Source organism: Emiliania huxleyi (assembly GCF_000372725.1).
Source record: "Emiliania huxleyi CCMP1516 unplaced genomic scaffold EMIHUscaffold_11333, whole genome shotgun sequence".
Classification (NCBI taxonomy): Eukaryota; Haptophyta; order Isochrysidales; family Noelaerhabdaceae; genus Emiliania; species Emiliania huxleyi.
The window spans coordinates 1-1,025 of NW_005201592.1; the positions used below are offsets into that span (position 1 = coordinate 1).

Sequence of the window (1,025 nt, forward strand, 5' to 3'; positions counted from 1 at the left end):
TCGCCGGCGCGCGACACGTTCCCGTCGGCTGGACTGCCCTCGTCGAGTGCGTGTCGCCAACCAAGGCGGGACGCACTCAGGGACAGTGCCGGCGGGACGCGGCTCGAGAGGCGGCTCCCGCGGAGGCACGGCTGGCACCCGTGGCGCGGGGCTCGTCTTCGGAAAGACCAGGATCGCTCTACTGGCAAACTTCTGGCTGACACGCGCGCCCGGTCGAGCCTTCGGCGGGCGCGCTGCGGTCGCACGCCTACCCACGGCGATGCCAATGTCTACGAGGGCGAGCGCAACGAGGCGGGAGAGGCCGAGGGTCGCGGCGTCTGCCGTTACCCCGACGGCGCCGTCTACGACGGCGAGTGGAAGGCGGATAAGAAGGAGGGGCGCGGCGTCTACCGGTTCGCCGACGGCGTCGTGGACTCGTGCTTCTACAAGCAGAGCGCACCCGTCGGCGAGGGCGTCCGGTGGCTGGCGGACGGGCAGCGGGCGTGGCGGCTGCGTAATTGGCATCGGGTGGAAGAGATCTCGCTGGAGGAGGCGCGGCAGACCGCCGAGCGGCTCGGGCTCCCCCTCCCCTCCCCGCTGCCCGGCGCGTGAGAGGCAGCATGCTCGAGAGCACGGAGAGCCGTCACGCAAGACGCTTGCCTCTGAGAGAGGCAGTGTAGTGGCGCGAGTGACCTTGGTCATTCGCGGCTTTTATACTCGTGGTGCGCCGTGCTTTTTTCGCGACTTTTCCGTTTTTCACGACTTTTCGTGTTCCAACTTTACCGTACTCTTTCGATTGTCCATATTCGCGCCTTGAAGATTGATTGACGAGAGATTCTCGCTGTTCTGACTTCTGTGTCTCTATTTGCATAACGAGCTCGAGCCTATACATCAGGGGCCTCTCTCCCATTCAAACTCCCAAACGAACCGTTCGACGCCGCCCCCGGACATATCGCCCCAGTACGGTAAAGTCGCCTTACGCCGCCGAGACAGGCGCCGGCGTCGACCGGCGCACCTCCTCGCTTCCGCTCCTCCACCTCGACGCC

The 1,025-nt window shown here is 65.6% G+C and overlaps 1 protein-coding gene across 1 annotated transcript; it reads left to right on the forward strand.

The window, feature by feature from the left end:
• Positions 1-276: 276 nt before the first annotated feature.
• Positions 277-591, forward strand: EMIHUDRAFT_125657 (hypothetical protein; the record flags this gene model as incomplete). The annotated part of the gene is made up of 1 exon (XM_005791331.1): positions 277-591. A coding segment is annotated over one exon (315 nt), but the record flags the coding sequence as incomplete, so codon positions are not given.
• Positions 592-1,025: the final 434 nt, after the last annotated feature.